This window comes from Mus pahari, chromosome 10, assembly GCF_900095145.1.
Source record: "Mus pahari chromosome 10, PAHARI_EIJ_v1.1, whole genome shotgun sequence".
Lineage (NCBI taxonomy): Eukaryota > Metazoa > Chordata > Mammalia > Rodentia > Muridae > Mus > Mus pahari.
The window spans coordinates 9,810,470-9,828,792 of record NC_034599.1 but is presented as its reverse complement, the minus strand read 5'-3'; the positions used below and the strand labels follow the sequence as shown (position 1 = coordinate 9,828,792).

Sequence of the window (18,323 nt, the reverse complement as noted above, 5' to 3'; positions counted from 1 at the left end):
GCACCAAAACTCCTCAAAATTGTACATATTACATACATTCTCTCTCTCTCTCTCTCTCTCTCTCTCTCTCTCTCTCTCTCTCTCTCTCTCTCTGTGTGTGTGTGTGTGCGTGTGTTGGGGGTTGGTTCAGACATTCCAAATATGAGACACCTTCAAGGTTTCCATGAAGATTGCTGTTCTGTCTGTTTCTTCATCCCTGCAGGATGTCTCACTTTTCAGGGAAGTAAAACCATGGCAGCCTAGCACATTCTGAAACTTACTAAGTCAGTAATGGAGTGAGCCTAGCTCAAGGACCAGAAGAGGTGAGACACAGGACAGAACTGCCTTGCAATGTGGAAGCAAGAAAGGAGATGGAGCCACATACAAGGTGGGCTAAGTACTAATGGGCAGCTCAGCTTGAGAGGTGAAGGGAATGAGTTGTGGCCAACGTTATCACCAGGCTGCTCCAGGTGGGGAAGCCTGAAGCTTGGAGGCTGTTCCTCAGTCAAGGGCATGGCTTTCAGGGATGTTTCCCTTCAGGCTTTGTGCGTGGTGGGCTCATGTCTCATGACTTCATCTAGGAACCGACAATCTGTTTTGCGTCGGACCCTGGCCCTGTGGTTTGGTCTGATAAAGTTAGTGCTTAAGCAGGCAAGAAAGCACAAGGAAGAAGAAGAGGAGGCAATCATGGTAAACAGGCCAAGTTAACCAGGCCTACAGTGTCAGACAAAAGTTTCAATTATCAACATGTGTCCATGACTCAGAGGCTAAGACAGCAGAGGGGGTGGACCCAATATGAAGCCAGAGATGCTGAGCTTAGTATGGTTTCAGTTGTCCATCAGATACCTTTAGGAGCTAGAACGAGACGGCTTCTTTAGCAAAGCAGACATCAATCAGGTCCACGTGAAGTAAATCAGTCTGCTCGATTCCTTATTCTATGTCACTGTGAACACTGGACAGGGACAGCTTGTGGCAGGAGAGGTTTGCTTTGCCTCGTGATTTCAAGAGATTTCAGTCCAGTGTCATGGGAAAGGCATAGAGGAGGGGTTCTATTATTTGTGTTTGGAGCATCAGGCTAAGGACATGCAACCATGTAGTCTGAGACCAAGAAGCCCACAGTAGCTAGGTGCAGAGATGGAACCTTCAGAACCTAGCCTCTAGTGAGCTACCTTTACCATAAAGGACCACCTCATTTTGAAGGAGCCTTCACTTCCAGTGCAAGCCAACCCAAGGTTAGTGATCAGTCTTTTTGCTACCAGCTAAGACCAAGCAAGGGAAGATGAGTTATTTGAGCTTATTATTATTATTATTATTATTATTATTATTATTATTATTTCCCACTGTCTTTCTTATTTCGGGGTGTCTGAATTTTAACTTAGTCAACTCAGAAGGGGCTTCTTTTGATCAGAAAATACTCTACTTTGTGGCCTAGAGTTTTATGACAAAGATATTGAATGCAAGCTTTTAATAGGTGGCACGTTAAGGGTCAGAGGTCTATTTGTCTCTTGTCCCCTTGTGGTGGTCTCTTCCCATATCAGAGTTAAGTCGACTTCAACTCAGGCCATTCCCCCCTCTGCCAAAGTGCAGAAATCCCTTTATGACTGTAGGAAGCATACTGACAGCTCTCATCCTTCAGGAGCCCATCTTGATCCTTAATCCACACTTCAACGTGGCCAATATGCTGTCCTGTATAATTCTGGGGCCTCCAGGAACCCTGCAGGTCATTATCTTAACATTCTTAACAGAGGAAAGGAATAGAGCCAAATCCAATTGTTGATTGAATGGACCAGTATCCATGACTGGACAGGACCCTCTAAGAAAATGGCCCCCATCTGTTTCATTTCTGTTGCCTTGAAAAGAAGCAATTAGGGAAGAAAGGTTAATTTGAATTCATAATTCCATACCTCAGTCTATCGTATGGAAATTAAGGCAGAAACTTCAGTCATAGCACATCCATAGTCAAGATCAGAGAGACATGAATACATGAATATTTATATAGCTCAGAACCCTCTGCCTAGGGAATAGTGTCACCTATAATGGGCTTGGTCTTTCCACATTAACTTAGAACGATCTTCCACAGATATCCACAGTTTAACCCAGCATAGATAATTCCCCATTGAGTCTCTCTTCCCAGGTGAGTCTAGGCTGTGTTGTCAGCTAAGCTAACCTTTGCAGCTTGTGTGCTCTTGTAAGACTGAACATCCACCGTTGTGTCAAGATAAATGGAAGCATGGAGAAAGGAAGCCGAGTTTATGAACTCATGTCTTGTCCTCATTTTTGGCTATTTCTGTTGTGTCTGCTGTCATGGAAACAGCATCAAACATACCTATTAAAATGATGAGGGCAGTTTGAGAGAGCCTGTGGCATTTCTTTCTGCACCTGAATTGCACTAACTTCACTTCTATGACCTTTGCCATCTCAAGTCTGAGATTCATACACCCAGCTTTTGAAAGCTGCAACTCAGCTTCCTGAAGGTTAAAGTCAGCCACCCCTCCTGGCCCACTGGCCCTTCTCTGCCCTGCCTTGAAGCTGGAGAAGTCCTCAGGACATTCTCCTCCTTTCTTCATGGTGCCCCATTTCTCTTTGATAAAGACAGCTCCTTATCACAGCCCACAGAGTTGCCCTGCCTGCCACTGCCCTCCTCCCACCTTATCTGGACTCACATGCTTTGCCATGCTCTTAGCCCTGGAGGCCAGGGCTTCATTCTGGTTATTATTTCTAAGTCTTTCATATGTCCCATCACATGGCTGTGGTGTTCACTTCAATCTCCGTGTGTTGCTTTTGGCTTTCTGTAATATTCCTAGCAAAGTCAAGTGCCCATATGTCATAGCTAGGATTTCTATTGCTGTGTTTAAACATCGTGAACAAGGGAAGCAGCTTGTAAAAGAAGAGTTTAATGGGCTTATGATTCTGGAGAGCTAGAATCCATGATGGCAGAGTGAAGACAGAATGACAGAGGGCTGGAGCAGCAGCTGAGAGCTCACATATTGATCCACAAGAGGAGACAGAGAGGGCACACCAGGAATGGCATAAATATTTTGAAACTTCAAAACTGTCACACTTCCCCCAACAAAGACCATACTTCCTAATCCTTCCCAAACAGTTCCACCAACTGAGGACCAAGCTTTCAAACATATGAGCCTATGGCCATTCTCATTCAAACCACCACATCAAAATACTCTATAATGTCACCCCTACACGTGTCTTTGCCAGCATGTTACAACCACACAGCTATTTCTGTGACTGAGTACCAAATGACTTGACCCCAGGTCATACTGAGACAGGCCAGGGCTATAGTAGCTCCTCATTAGACATCACTGCCTAACTCTGGGGGTAGTAGCCTTAGGTGATAGAGGTCAGATGACTCTGATGTAATTATTCAACTATTTTTATTTTAACAAAGCAGTCACGGGCCATATAGAAATACCCTATTTATGAAAATGTGTAGGATGCATTGGCTCATGGGATGTAAATTTCCAGCCCCTGATCTAGTGCAACACACCAGTACTCAGTATATTTGTGAATAACAAATGGCAGTGATGGCTGAGCACTTAGCACCTGCGGTTTGAGCTGTGCCAGAGCTGTTTGAAAGTGGTGCTATCCTAATTCCTGTAGGGCCCAGCAGCCAAAGGTGGCTCTGAGAATTTTTCAGCCAAGACTTTGGCTGATGGTGGCCCTGTAGTCATTATTTATACTATTTAGATCTTTCGGTGTATACAAAAGTAACATATGCTCATGATCTAATTTTATTTTGAGATTTTTTTCAAAGCATATAAAAAAACAGATTTTGTTAAAATATTAACAAAATACACTATATTAGGGAGAGGATTTGAACGCAATAGCTTTTTTAACGCTAGTAGAACGTAAAATTCTAGGATACATACAATTACGAAAAGGTCCTAATATTGTAGGACCATATGGAATTTTACAACCATTTGCAGATGCTATAAAACTATTTATAAAAGAACCTATACGTCCTCTAACAACATCAATAATCTCACTATTTATTATTGCTCCAACTTTATCTCTTTATCTCATGTCTCAAAGATAACCATAGATTGTGTATGTGTAGATATGTGTGTGCAACTGTCCAGAAATTTCCATTGTACTTAGAGATGCATGCACCATTTCATACTCATCTCAGTAACCAAGGCTCTATGATGTCTCAACATAGATGCCTCTCAAGCAATCATTGCGCCCCAGGGAGGGGCTCTGTGGGCCCTATCAGTGGGCAAACTTGTAGATAAGCAGAAACAATTTACTGCATCTTAACTTAGACATAGAAGAGCTAAGGGCTCCAAATGCAGTCTACTCTATCCTGCCTTTCTTTTAGAAAAATAGGTGACTCACAGATGACTAGAAACAGCCCCGCCCTCCTTGCCTTTCCTATGCCTCTGCAAAGGGAACTACTGTCTTTTCATTGTACAGAACAGGAGGTAGTCAGGGGTCACCGTTGCTCAAAGCCCTGCAGTCTGTAAGTTAGGTGTCCACATTTTCCCTATTTCTTCCTCGTTCCACTTCCATCCCATCTCCTTTTCCTTTATCTCAGTGTTAGCCCAGAAGCCAGTGCTTCACATGTGTCAGGCAAGGTCTTGTTGGCGTTGGCACTCCATTATAGTGATAATCTGATATGGAGATGCCTTCCATAAACATGTTCTGAGTTTTCAGATGGCGCTGACCTTGGTCCCTTGGGTGGAGTCCTGTGCCCATGCACTTTGTTGGCCAGGCCCTTTGCTGCTGTCCTCTGAAATGCCCTTCTCATCTTCCAGCTGCAAGGACCAAGATAATTGCCTCTGCACTTTCTTTCCCAGTTTCATCCTGGCATCTACAAGTTCGAATTGTCTACAAGGCCGCTGCCCTTTATCCAGTCCAGGGTTACTGGATTCTCTAGTAACAGGGTCCCTGATATGTAGCCTCATTTATGCAAGAACTGTAGACTCATCTACTTTTAATCACATGCACAGGTACATGGGGTTGGGTGCGTCTGACATGAGAACACACCAGAAGATTCTCAGACACAGGAAAGGAGACAAATTACTCCAGTCTCAAAGAAACCAGGTTGGGGAATTTCAGGAAACGAGATGACTGCGATCCTTAAAGTTTTGTTTTCTCCCCCAAATTAAACAATATATATGTGTTTGTGTTTCTACCTGGTGGGCTAGGCGCAGGTGCACGTGCTGCGGTGTGCAGGACACAGCGTGCCTGTGGCACTCAGAGGAGCTTTGGGGACAACAGTTCTCCTCTACATGGCTCCCACGAATGGAACACAGGAGCCAGCCAGCATTCTAACAGGGACTGATGTGTTTGTAGATGAACTGAATTCAGAGACTTAGCGATTTAAGATGTTAGGAATGGGGACTCCTAACTTTACCTGACACTCTGAATTCAGTACCACATGGGACTGTCAAAAGGAGTTGCTCTGGAAAGGCAAACAATGTCCAATGCAAGAGAGACTGTCTGTCATAGGGCAGGAACCCAAGACAACTGGGTTTGTCACCTGAGAGGACTCTGCAAGCTGGAAAGGCCTGAGAAGAACCAGGCTCTTTCTTATGCTCCCTCCCAGGAGATTGAATGGGGACCTCAGCAAGAGCAGGGGCAGCCAGAGCAGTCCCCCGAGAGCTGGCTTGCCCTGGGGCAGGCCTCCCCTTGGGGCTTCCTTTCCAACCCTGACTGCCAGTTTGGAATTGGTGTGTTCTATTTTAATTTCTTTTCAAGAAAAATGTCTGAAGTGGAAGTGGAAAGGGTTCTTTTCCCCCAGCGATTCCAAGTCAGTTGATGAGAAGCTGGTCTGAGCATCCTTGCAGGTCATACAGCACTTAACTCATGGGTGTGCCCAGCCAGGCTGGCTGCTGGAAGCCAGAGCAGGAAGGTGTGTGTGGTCAGGGAGCCCAGAGGAAGGTGATTCACCAGGAAGAAGGTCAGCAGGCTCTTTTTGGTACCAGACACTCAGCACAGGAAATGGAAACCTCTTGATTTCTGGGTCTAAAAAAAGCAGAAGAAAGAACATTAGCATCCATCTAAACCCTCTGCAGCTGCCTCTGTTCTCAGGGGATTCGGAATTACAGATGCCTCCTAATAGGGAGTTAGGCAGGCTTAGTTCTGTATGGGTGGGTCAGTACTTTCTTTTTCCTGGGAGCTGGAAGGCTTCCTTTTTGTCCCTCCTCCATCCAGTGCAGCAAGGCTGCTGTTTGAGGCTCCCTGGATCATTGTTGTTGTTGTTGTTGAAAGGCAGTTCCTTATTGTCCATAGTGGGATGTTTGGATGGAAGCCTTCTGGCCCCAAAGACAGTTAAACCCAGTGTTGGATGACAGGGAGCCTTTCTGCTCTAGACAGTTCTGGTAAGATCATCTATCCTATCGATTGAAGGTCTAGCTCAAGGTTCTTGCCCTTCCTGGTAAGGAGGGGCTTCTTCCACGCAGTGGTGTGTGTGTGTGTGTGTGTGTGTGTGTGAGTGAGAGAGAGAGAGAGAGAACATACATGTGCACGCGCACTTGCTTGTCATCCTCACTCAGTAGAACACACACCATTCAGCCTGCTCTATTATTCAAGACTTGTTAAAAAAATAAAACAAGGCCATAGGAAGGCTCTGCCCCCAGTTAGACTGATGTTCACTGCGTCGGCTCCCTGGGAGTGCTTATCTGGCTGTGGCTTAGAATTCTCCGGGGGAAGGAAACCCCACCCTTGCCAAGGCAGCCCATCCAAGCTTAAAAACCACTTTGATGACTTGTCTTCAGCACCACCTTTTCCTAGCGGAAGTTTGTGAGGCAGCAACAGAAAAAGGACAATCCGCTCTCTTCCCAGTCTTTTTGTAAACTGGGATGAATCCTGCGTGCATCCCGTGGGTAGGCTGTTGTGCCAGGTATGGAGCAGAGACCGTTGGACACTAGCCTTACTAGCCTTGACCCTTCAGTTCAGCCAGTCAGGCAGATGGGTAAATGTACTTGCAGGGACTGACGAAAATGTCAGATCCACCACGGCTCTCATCCTTCTTTCTTTTTCATTTTCTTTCTTTTCTTTTCTTTTCTTTTTTTTTTCAGGGCAAGGTTTTTCTTTGTAGCTCTGGTTGTCCTTGAACTTTCTCTGTAGACCATGCTGGCCTTGAACTCAGAACTCTGCCTCTGCCTCTGCCTCCCTGGTGCTGGAAATAAAAGGCATGTGCCACTGTGCCTTAAATGGAATAAGAGATAGTTTATTCTGGAGCCATTTTGAGTGACTGTGGCCCTGAAAGACACATTTAGGTTACTCAAAAGTTCATGTTCCAATATAGAAGTAGTCTCACAAGGTTTTTATAGTTTTACAGAACAAAAAGAGTCATGAATCAAGGCACGTTTAAAATACATTGCTGAGTGTGCCAGAGAGGCAGGTTCATGGAAGTGAAGGAAACTTTTCTACAGATGTAAGACGCTCTTTGATTGGTGGAATTAAGTTAATAGCTTCTAAGAGGGTTTTATTTGTCATTATGAGGTGTTAGTTCAGGTACAAAGTTGGGAAAGAATGTCTGTTCCAGAAGGCTAAAACAAACCCGAGATAAAGTAATTAGTCTCTGAACCTACAAAACTCCAGTTTTTCCACAGTACTGAAATTCCAGTTTGTCCATCAATCTCTGCAAACACAGAAACCTTCCAGGAGGTTTTGTTTGTAGCCAGACACAGGCTTTTCATTCATAGTAGTTATCTTGCTAAAACTGGTCAGCCTCCCCTGGCTCCGCCTCCATGTCTGCCCGTGGCCCAAGCTCCGCCTCCATGCTGGTCTGCTGCCTATCAGCATGCTTAGCTTGACCCTTACACCTGGGACTCATGTGGCCTTTCTTTCCCCTTTTTTGGTTCTTCAGTGCATTGACCTTCTGAGTTCTCCCTGTGCTCTGTCCTGGATGTTGTGATGTCAGTGCTAACTGCGACATCCCCCAGAAACCATCCACATCAGCCCCCCTCCTCCCTTCTCTCAGGAGAGCCTTCCCGCCGGAGCTGGCACTTCCCATGTGCTCCCTCGGTCCCATATGATCTTCTGCTACCTTGAGCCTGCTATATAGGCTGACTCTTCATTATGATGTAGGCAGACAAAGGTTAAGAGAGTAGACTAAACCTTCAGTCTGCTGAACATACTTTCTTCTTGGCTTTCAAATATGCTGAACATGTATGTTCATGACCCTGGTGTATGTGGCATAGGTCATATGTATGTGTGCATGTGTGTTCACTATGTATGTATACATGTGTAGGTAGTGTCCATGCTCTCTGAAGCTGGTCTTAGTAACACTAAAAACTGTCGCCTTCCTTCTTCTGGTAGTCCCGACCCTCTCTGCCCAATGTCCTATTCCCATGGGGACAAACACACAGTGCTGAGCTCAGCTGAGGAACTTACTGATTAACTGCTCTTATAATAGGCCTAGAATAATACTCTTATAGGTCAGTAAGTTGTGGCTGTCATTATTATCCCATTGCAGTATTCCTTCAGTAGGTTACACACAGCCCTAATATGTGTTCTTTAATGGACAGATATTGGCCCTCTCATAATCTTTTTAAAGTATCAACCCTTCACTTTTCTAACATGAATATAATCACAAATTTGGCATACTATTTAATTCTGAACCAAACATGAAAGATATGCCATGGGTTAGAAATCATGGGTTTAAATATCTGTTAAGGAAACACAAGCTTGTTGAGAAACACTCTTCTCTTGGTACTAAATATAAAAAGGAATTTATTTAAGGTTATTTGTGAGGTTGCAGACTAGTAAAATGGAGACAGCTTCTTCTTCTAAAACCTACTTAACATGTTGATCTTAGGGAAAAAACATTCCATTAAATACAGGTACTACATCAAATTACATCAGCAGTCCAGAGGGATGGTGTCAGCTGGGAGGCAGATTAGCTTCTGTATATTCTCTCCCTACAGAGATGCCCTGGGGAACCAGCAAACCTAGGGCTGCGAGCGGGCGGGTGTACCTGGATACTATACCTAATCTAAAGTTGCTTCTTCTGTCATAGGTATCGTGTTGTCTTCAGGGATCTATGTTGTCATCGATTTACTGCAGTTGCAGTAAGCAGATCATTAAGCTGTATCTCTAGGGTGTGGAAAATACATCTGCCCTCCAGGTGACAGCAGGCCAGAGAGTACATCAAGAATGTTTGAATTGCCCACACTCAACTATTTTTTCAGTTTGAATAATAGAATCCTGTGTTTCAAAAGTTGCCCCATGTGACTTGGGGACAGTCTGGGAGTCCCCATACCCCTGTGATGGTGATGGTTGTCACTTGACCCAGCCTACAGTCAGCTGAGAGAAGCCTCACTTGAGGAACTGCCTACACAGTTGGCTCAGGAATGTCTTGATTACTAGTTGCTATAGGAGGGTCGAGCCCACTGTGGGCAGCCCCATTCCTGGGCTATATATGGAAGGCAGCTGAACAAATCCGAGTTCAAACTACTAAACAACCATCCTTCCTTGCTTCTGTCTCAGGCTCCTGCCTTAAATTTCTGTCCCGACTTTCATCCATGACGGTCTGTGACTTGGCAGTGTTAGGTGAAATCAGCCTTTTCTTCCCCTAAGTCGCTTTAGGCCATGGCGTTTGTGGCAGCAACAGAAAGCAAATTAGAACCTGTGGGGTTCCTGTCAAACTCTGAAGGTGCTAAAACATGCTCATTCCAGCCCCCTAAGCAGCCAGTCTGAGGAGAGAGAGTTAAGCAAAGTAAGTTCTTTTCATCTTTTGATGACAGGGTCTCTCTATGTAACGCTTGCTGACCTGGGACTCATGTGGACCAGACCAGTCTTGAACTCAGAGACCTGTGGGCATCTGCCTCCATGTGCTAGAACTACAGGTGTGCACCCTGACAGCCGGCTCAGATACATTTGGGGATGATGAATGTCCAGCAGAATGGATAAGGTCAAAGGTCAGCGGCAGAGATGCTGTTTAGACCCAAGCACTGGTCAGAAGCCAGAGCGTTGGAGGAGTTCTCTGACTGCCACCGCATAGGTATAATTTAAAAAATTAAATTCATATTTGAGCAAAAAGGAAATGAAATTCTTAGGAATAGAAACTATGTAAGAAGCGGTGAATGGGATCTATAGGGAGCCAGTGGGGCCATTGGGACTGGGCATTGACATACCCAAGGACAGGAGGCCACCTGCATGCTTGTGGCATGGAAACTCAACGGGAGCAGCTGGGAGCTGAGCTGAGAAAAGGTTGCAGTCCTGGTAAGTCCAGCAAGATGCTCAGGTTTGCAGGCCACACTGTGAGGAGCTGCCTAGGAGTGTGGACAGGACCTGGTGGGAGCGGCTTAGAGCTAGCCCCTGTCCTTTTCAGCATCAGTTCTGCCCTCCCTTCTCCATGAGAAACCCTGAGCTGAGGAAATCATTCTGAAGCTAGTCCAGAGTCACTGAAGCCTCCTGTTATCTCCTGAAATGATGGGCAGGTCCTTGGAACCCCACGAAAAGCTAAAACATCAGGCTCTGCAAAAATCCAGGAATTGTGGGGCCCCATGTGGTCAGAACACAAGCAGGGTGTCCCCATGCTCTGAACCCTGCTCAGTGTCCTGATCCCTGTGACTGCAAGTCCTGTGACAGGTGGCAGCAATTCTAGCTTGCAGTTTTCTGTGAGTCAGTCCAGTCCTAGTTTCTCCCCATTGCCAGGATGTTTATGTCCTCTGACTCTCATTGTTCTCCATTCTCCTCTCCCCTCTCTTAGCCTTTATCTCTTTCATCATCTAAGAACCCTGCTTCTCTGGTCACGTCCTAGGCCTGCAGTCTATCTCTTGGTGGCCCTTGGCGTTGAAGACACTTCAGTCTGGTGTCTGTGCTCTGCCAACAGTGACCAGAAGCCATATGCAGACTTCTAGAAGAGCTAAGCAGCTTCAGTGCAGACGAACTACCCTAGTGAATGAACGCAAAAGCAACATCTTAAAGCATGCGGATTTATGCTCACCCAGAGACCCTGACCATGCTGTGTCTTGATCTCCCCACTCAGCAGCAAAGCTACTGTTTCCTGGGGTATATCTTTCAGCTGTAAGAAAGTGGAGACAAAAGACTTGAAAAATGAATGAGCTTCTTATCTTTTTCCTATGAGGGACGGGATGGGTGTGGGGAGCATCTAGACACATTGCTTCCTGGGCTAGGGAGGACGGAGTAACAAAGCGGGATGAGCCTACTGAGAGGACCGTGGGAGGCTCCAGCAGACACACCTGCTTCACGCCAGCCTGCTGGGTCCTCGCCCTCACTTGCTTCATGCTTACACTAGGAAAGGCCGCAGCAGAGCCAGGCAAACTCAGTCAGCCTGCCCTAGGCCGGTGACAAGACCTGATGGCCCTGGCTTCACTGGAGGTTTGGAAGGATGGTCTAGGGAGTTGTGTTAGTTCCAATATTAGGGAGTCAGTTAGCAAGAAGAGATTTGTTTTGATTTGTAAGTAGGGGTGGTACAGGGACCAAAAAAATAGAAGGAAATATTAGCAATCCAGAAATCAACCAACCAGTGTTTGCACATGCGTCCTTCTAAAAGTGTTGGGTTTTTTTTGTTTGTTTGTTTTTGTTTTTTTTAAAGAGGGGATAGTTTTGGGCTTTTTAGCAAAATTATGATCATTTAAAATTTGTTTATTTTATTTTGTGTGTATGAGTGTTTGCCTGCGTGTGTGTGTTTGCCTGCGTGTGTCTGTTTGCACCACGTGTGAACCCGGTGCACTCAGCAGAAGAAGGCATCAGATCCCCCTGGAAGTAGAGTTACAGATGGACATGAGCCAATATATGGGTGCTGGGAACTGAGTCTGCCAAGAGTTGCCAGAGCTAACCACTTAACAATCTCTCTAGCTCCGACCATTTAATTCTATATCTTGCCTTTGCTTTTAATATTATGGCACATACTTTCAAATCACACACTCCCCAGAATTGCAAGTGCTTTTTAAACGGTTCAAGATGTTTAGGGAATCTATTATCATTTACTTCACATTTTAGATTTTTGTTCTTGCCCTTGTTGTTATAAATGCTGTCACTATGATCTTCTCTGGGCCTAAAAGTGAACAGGAAGTCCACAGGCCTTAGCCTGGATCCTCTAGCAAAAGCACAGTCACTGATACCAAGGAATTTACAGTCTAGTTTGGGAAAGAAAAACATAGTCTGTAACTCAGAGTTCTTATGCCCTTTGGTTAGCAAAGTAACTATCTCTATCAATCTATCAATCTATCAATCTATCAATTTATCAATCTCTCTGTCTCTGTCTCTCTCTCTCTGTATGTATGTATGTATGTATCTATCTACCTATCATCTATCTATATGTGTGTGTACATCTATCTATGTGTATATTATACTGTTGGAACTACAAAAGTACCTTTACAGAAAGAAGAAAAGATATATCTATATAGTATAACTGACATGTAATTATATATATATATATATATATATATATATATATATATATATAGGCTTGTTAATCATAGTAAGCATCATGGAGAGATTAATTCAAACATCAGTTAATGTAAAAGTGGAAGAAATTTTAAAAGATTATCACAGGATAGGATTTGGGAGGGCCCATGATTGGCCTTTTGGGTTCAGTCTTAGACAAGTCAGGCTTTGAGGATGACTCAGCCAGTGAAGTGCTTTCAGAATAAGCCTGGGGACACAATCTCAATCCTCCAAAGCCACATTAAAGAGGCCAGATGTGATGGCATGGGCTTGTAATCCCAGTGAGAGATAGAGACAGGCAAATTCCCGAGGCTTGATGGCCAGTCAGCCTGCTTAGCGAACCCCAGGTGAATGAGAAACTGTCTCAATAAACAAGGTCGGCACACTGGAGGGATGGCTCTTCCAGAGGACCCAAGCTCTGTTCCCAGCGCCATAGCCAGCAGTGCATGGCCTCTGTAAACACAGCTGCAGGAGATAGGATGCTCGCCTTTGGCTTTTGTGTGCATCTGTACACACTGCGTATAACGCCTCAGAAATACATAGCATAAAATGAAACTTTTTGTTTAAATTTAAAACAAACAAATAAACAAACAAACAAAACCAAGGCCCAGAAGAGGAGCAGCAAAACCAAATTTTTTTTTTGAAAAAGAAACCTAATTCATTGTAACTTAATTTTTTAAGGTGGGTTTTTGCTCATTTTTTGTTTTGTTTTGTTTTTTTGTTTTGTTTTTTTGTTTTGTTTTGTTTTTTTGTTTTTTGTTTTTTGAGACAGGGTTTCTCTGTGTAGCCTTGGCTGTCCTGGGACTCACTCTGTAGACCAGGCTGGCCTTGAACTCAGAAATCCGCCTGCCTCTGCCTCCCGAGTGCTGGGATTAAAGGCGTGCGCCACCACGCCCAGCTGGGTTTTTGCTCTTGAGGAATGGCACTCAAGGTTATCCTCTGATATCATGTGCATGTGCTTGTGTGCACATACACCCTGCATGTACCTGCATGTATATACATACACTGAGAAGAGTCATCATGACTGTAAGAGGTGGGGCAGGCATGGAATATGAAGCAGGATGCATCCTATTTGAGGACACGCACATACACACGCATGGGTCTAAGAAACATGTCTTGAGAACTCAAGGGTAAGATGTGATGGAATGGTAGGATGTCCCTGGAGCTTTGGCTGGTTCCGGTGATCCTCCCACCTCTGTGAGCAGGGGCTAATCTCACCTCTGCCTTCTTTCTTTCAGATTGATGACCCTGACAGCAACCTCGAGGAGGTAATTGATGAGGCCAACGCTGTCACCTCCGTGAACAATCTGGGAAGCAAGCAAGCCTTGAATGCAGACTACATTGATTCTGACTATGAAATCGGACAGCTGTACCCATTTCCTCTTAACGGTGACCTCCAGATGGCCACATTCCCGCTCACAAATTCAGTTCCGATGACCCAGTCTTTCCGGGAACGATGGCACATGAATCTCAACAGCCTCATGGACCGAGCCTTGATCCCACACTGCAGTGAAGGCGAAGACCTGTATATCCTCGCGGGTGCTGCTCCCTCGGAGCACAGAGTTAAGGGCAAAGTGACTATCCCTGAATTCGTCTGGCTGGCAGCTTGCTGTGCAGTCCCTGGAGGAGGCTGGGCCATGGGCTTCATCAAACACACCCAGGGCAGTGATGTCATAGAAGATGTGATGCTGAGAGACCTTGAGAAGCTACTCCCTCATAAGCCTCAGCTGTTCCAGGACAACTGTGGAGAGACGGAGCAAGATACAGAAAAGATGAAGAAGATTCTGGAAGTGGTCAACCAAGTCCAAGATGAGGAGCGGTCTGTGCAGTCTCAAGAGAGCGTGAGTCCCCTCGCCAGCACCCAAAGCCAGAGGTCTGCCCTGCTGTCCCCAGAAGCAGCCCCGGAGGAAGGGGGCAGCTTTCTGGGAAAAGTCCTGGGTTTCCTTGCTACCCCATTCATTAAACTTTTCCAGTTAATTTATTACCTTGTTACAGCAGTCTTAAGGAATATAGTCCATCTCCTTTGGTTGGTTGTCAAGCAGGCAATAAACACTGTTGAGAGTTGCCTATACCGTCTGGGCGAAGCCACCGTCTCATACCTCGTGGCCATTGGACAAGAGTTGGTGAGCATTCCCTGGAAAGTGCTCAAGGTTGTGGCCAAAGTCATCAGGGCCTTTCTCCGGATCCTCTGCTGTCTGCTGAAGGCTGTCTGCCGAGCTCTGAGCATCCCTCTCCGGGTCCTTGTGGATGTAGCCACTTTCCCTGTGTATACTGTGGGGGCCATTCCCATTGTGTGCAAGGACATTGCTGTGGGCCTGGGCGGCACCCTCTCACTCCTCTTTGACACTGCTTTTGGTACTGTAGGTGGCTTGTTTCAGATTGTTTTTAGTGTCTTCAAGCGGATTGGCTACAAGGTTACTTTAGACAATTCCGGGGAGTTATAGAATTTAAAAACCTAGTAATGTCCATTGTGGTGAATTTTGATTTTTTTTTTTTTAAACAGCACGTTTCTGTTCCTTGTCAGCTATTGTTTTGTTTGCCCAGCAGGTGTGTATTTTTCTGCAAAAGAGTACAGCACACTTTAGATTTGATCTAAGAGAAATGCTCAGGGCAGGCTCAGTGCTGTGCCCCATGTGTGTCTGCAACTATACAGGTGTGCTTCCCTGCAGCTGCTAACTTTAGCACTGTGCTCCAACTCAGAGGGAAACACCTGGCATGACCCAGGCTTCTTGTGAAAAGTATAAATAAGGAAGAAGAGGATGACATTAAATGCTGTGAGAAATGGTATCTTGTGTCTCCCAATACTCTTGGAGATTTAAGGCAAACCGGATCTGAATATTGTTGTCCAGTCTCAGCGCCTCCTTTCTTCCTTTCCTACCCACCTGACTCTAGCAACGAGCCAGTGACAGCTCTGTTGAAATTTCTCCCTCATGGAGGGCTCTGATCTTTACCTAGGTCTCCAGAACTTGGTTGAGTTTAATTTTCTCCCAAAGTCAATTTTGCTGGGTCACAATAAGCATTTTATGCCAAATATAACATAATAAAATTTGAATGCAGCCCCAGTTAGAGTAGAGCTGGTCCCTCCAGGTGTAGAGGAGGCAGCATGAAGCAGTGCTGTGTGTCCACCGGCATGCCTGGGGAGGCTTTGGCCAACTTTGATTACATCACTGGTTGGCGACATTAAACAAAAAGATCTGCATGTTAATCTAATGTGAAACTTCATATTTTGCAGCATCTAATCCATCAAGTGAGTATTCAGGACCATAAACCAGTCTGATTTCTCTCCTGAAACAATTATTTGTTATAACTATCTAGGTAATAGAAAAAAATGAAAACCATTTTGGTCCTCTTGGGTAGAAGTATATGTATGTACATATTTAAGAATTATTATCTCTTAGATCATTATTTTTATAGTGTGTTTGAGGCTAAAAAATCTATCAGTCCTTCATTAATGCAAGTTAAATTTGAGAGCTTATTTCCAGTTTTGATCAGTCACTTATTATTTTAAATCTTGCACTAGAAATTATAACAAAAGGAGCCAAACTTGCTTTGTGGGAACCAAATATCCCATGGTGAGAATGGATTGTCTAGTATCTTCTTCATAGCATTCCAAAGAGTTAGTTGCTATGAAGGAGAGAAGGGCCAAGTGTTCACTTAACTTGGGGACGTGGCCCACGGTTGTCTGGAAATTCGTTGCAAAGACTTGGAGTCTAGAAAGAAGACATAGAGGGGGCAGAACATCAGCTGTTCCCAGGGAGCTGGTGCGTGAGAATGTGTGTGGGGGCCGGAAAAGATTTGACTAGCACCAGAGAGGACCGGCAGCAGCCAGCAGCTCATCCGGACAGCAGATGAGCCCTTGCTCAGGTAGCCGCACACCCTTTATCAAGGCTCCTGGCAGCACCTACCATGGCTTTCCTCTGTCAATGGAGGGTGAGGCTTACTCTGGCACTGATGAGCCCCACCTAGAGGCACAAGGAGGCTGCACTGACCTTGCTTGCGGGGCTAGTGGAAGCTGGTCATGGTGAGCTAGGACACCCCATCACACCAGGGTGTGCCTCCCTGGGTGTAACTAGGATTTTATCACCATCGGGATCAACTGGATGGGGCATGGTTAACAAAATGCCGGGAATTCACAGAAGACATTGTGCTGACCGCATCTCAGTGAAGCCCCCTTACCCTTTCAGTGAATCATTTGCATTCTGAGAGGCCCTAGGAGGGCACTCATAGTGTACAAACCCTTATAAGGAATCATTTGGAAATACCCCACCCACCCTGTCTGGTTATTTATTTTTGTGTGACTTTTTTGTTAAATATGGGAAAATATAATAAGACAAAAATATATCCTTCAGGCTAGAGGGCTGAGACCCTTCATTCTGGAGTTTCTTGTTGGCAGGGCCTCTGGTTCACTGGAACTAGCTGTATTTGTTTTTAAAGTCCTTTCAGATCTCTGCGCTGATGGCCCATTCCCAAAAGGCTACTTAGGCTTCTGACATGAAGGTTAGAAAGCTGAACCCTGTCTTCAGCTTGCAGTTTTTGCTGTGGCTTCGTTCTGTTCTCAGGCCCTTGGGGATGTGGGCCAACTTTGCCATTCACAGAGCTGCTTTTCTAGCCTGTGCCAGCCATGTTCTCAGACACACTGCTCTCCCTTAGTGCCTTTTCCACCCAGTGCAAACCAGGGAATGGAAGGAGCCCCAAGGAAGCATCCTCTGCTCTTCCTTCATCCATTTACCTAGCAAACGCGTATTTGGTCATCAAGGTTGCAGAGGTGGAAAATGCTCCATGTGTAAGGAGTTTCCAGTACGGTAGGAAAAGCATGGCACAGTCCACGCTTTGATGTATCATAGCGAGCGCCACACTGAGGGTATCTGACCCGTTTCCCGCAGCACAGGAAGAAAACCTGCAAGATCAGGAAGATGAACACTCTACAGAGAATGAGACAAAACCATGTTGACCATAACTATGTACAGTGCTGTGCACCTTGCAGATGCTCAATAAAGTCGCTGCTGACAGTCACTGGTTCTGTGGGATACATGGGAGTCCCTGTTGACAGTCACTGGTTCTGTGGGATACATGGGAGTCCCTGTTGACAGTCACTGGTTCTGTGGGATATATGAGAGTCCCTGTTGACAGTCACTGGTTCTGTGGGATATATGGGAGTCCCTGTTGATAGTCACTGGTTCTGTGGGATATATGGGGGTCCCTGTTGACAGTCACTGGTTCTGTGGGATACATGGGAGTCCCTGTTGACAGTCACTGGTTCTGTGGGATACATGGGAGTCGCTGCTGACAGTCACTGGTTCTGTGGGATATATGGGAGTTGCTGTTGACAGTCACTGGTTCTGTGGGATACATGGGGGGGGTAGGGGGGCATCTGAATGCTTGAAATGAAGTTGGGGATGTCTGTGACTACCTCCCTCTCCCTTTCTTTTTCTTTGTGAAGCTGGAGAGAAAACCTAGCTAATGTTAGGAGAGGCCCCTACTACTGAGTTACATACTATGCTCATTTCTTCTCTCTCTCTCTCTCTCTCTCTCTCTCTCTCTCTCTCTCTCTCTCTCTCTCTCTCTCGGTTTGTATACATATGTGTGTCTGCATGGAGGCCAGAGGTTGAGGCCAGCTGCCTTCCTTTGTTGAACTCCACCCTGTTTTTTTGATACAGGGTCTTTTATTGAACCAGGAGCCCAGCAACTAATTAGTGCTGCCACTGAGTTCTGGGGAACTGCTTGTCTCCACTTTCCTAGCTCTGACATTACAGATGCGTGCGTGCGTGCGTGCGTGCATGTGTGTGTGTGTGTGTGTGTGTGTGTGTGTGTGCAGGGGCGGTGCTGGGGATCTGAACTCATGTCTTCAAGCTTGTGCAGCAAGCCCTTCCTTACCCACTATGCCATCTCCCCAGCCCATTTATTTTCTTCTTGATTCAAATCACCTCCTGAAAATTTCAATTTGCTATTGTTTATTAAAATTT

At 45.5% G+C, this 18,323-nt stretch overlaps 1 protein-coding gene across 1 annotated transcript in view; it reads left to right on the top strand.

Annotated features, from left to right (window-relative positions):
* Endod1 (endonuclease domain containing 1) overlaps nt 1-17,373 on the top strand; it is a 26,654-nt gene extending 9,281 nt beyond the window's left edge. The window contains exon 2 of the mRNA XM_021207306.2: nt 13,599-17,373. Coding sequence (XP_021062965.1) covers nt 13,599-14,804 — 1,206 coding nt within the window. The 3' untranslated portion in view covers nt 14,805-17,373. The remainder of the gene's footprint in view (nt 1-13,598) is intronic.
* Nucleotides 17,374-18,323: the final 950 nt, after the last annotated feature.